The sequence below is a fragment of the Pteropus alecto genome, unplaced genomic scaffold, assembly GCF_000325575.1.
Source record: "Pteropus alecto unplaced genomic scaffold, ASM32557v1 scaffold61, whole genome shotgun sequence".
NCBI classification, from domain to species: Eukaryota; Metazoa; Chordata; class Mammalia; order Chiroptera; family Pteropodidae; genus Pteropus; species Pteropus alecto.
The window spans coordinates 9,729,091-9,729,694 of NW_006434835.1; the positions used below are offsets into that span (position 1 = coordinate 9,729,091).

Genomic DNA, 604 nt, shown 5'->3' on the forward strand with positions numbered 1-604 from the left:
AAAAAATGGATTTATCAACCCCAGATGTTTTCTTTTGAAAAAACATCTGTTTTGTGTTGATTTTTTTTTTTTTAGTCAAAATGAGTAATGCTGTATCCCTTTTTATTTCATTTCCTGCTTTTGCTTTTAATGTAGCCCATCATCCTGATAAGGGCACATTAAAAATACGCTTGGCAAGGCCCACGGATGGATCCGTGCTAATGCCATCTTGTGTTCCTTCCAGGTGCAACGTGAACTTCCTCGTCTCCCTTCCCAGCCAGCTCTCTGCCTCCCGTATCCACCATGGTGTTTGGTGAGTTTTTCCATCGCCCTGGACAAGACGAGGAACTTGTCAACTTGAACGTGGGGGGCTTTAAGCAGTCTGTCAACCAGAGCACCCTCCTGCGGTTTCCACACACCAGACTGGGAAAGCTGCTCACCTGCCACTCGGAGGAGGCGATTCTGGAGCTGTGTGATGACTACAGTGTGGCTGATAAAGAGTACTATTTCGATCGGAACCCCTCTCTGTTCAGATATGTTTTGAATTTTTATTACACAGGGAAGCTGCATGTCATGGAGGAGCTGTGTGTGTTCTCGTTCTGCCAGGAGATCGAGTACTGGGGCA

At 46.2% G+C, this 604-nt stretch overlaps 1 protein-coding gene across 1 annotated transcript in view; it reads left to right on the top strand.

The window, feature by feature from the left end:
* The first annotated feature begins 282 nt into the window (after positions 1-282).
* Positions 283-604, top strand: part of KCNS3 (potassium voltage-gated channel modifier subfamily S member 3) — a 1,465-nt gene continuing 1,143 nt past the window's right edge. Inside the window, 2 exon segments of the mRNA XM_006927140.1 lie at positions 283-602; position 604. The exon segment at position 604 is cut by the window's right edge and continues 1,143 nt beyond it. Of these exon segments, the coding sequence (XP_006927202.1) occupies positions 283-602; position 604 (321 nt within the window).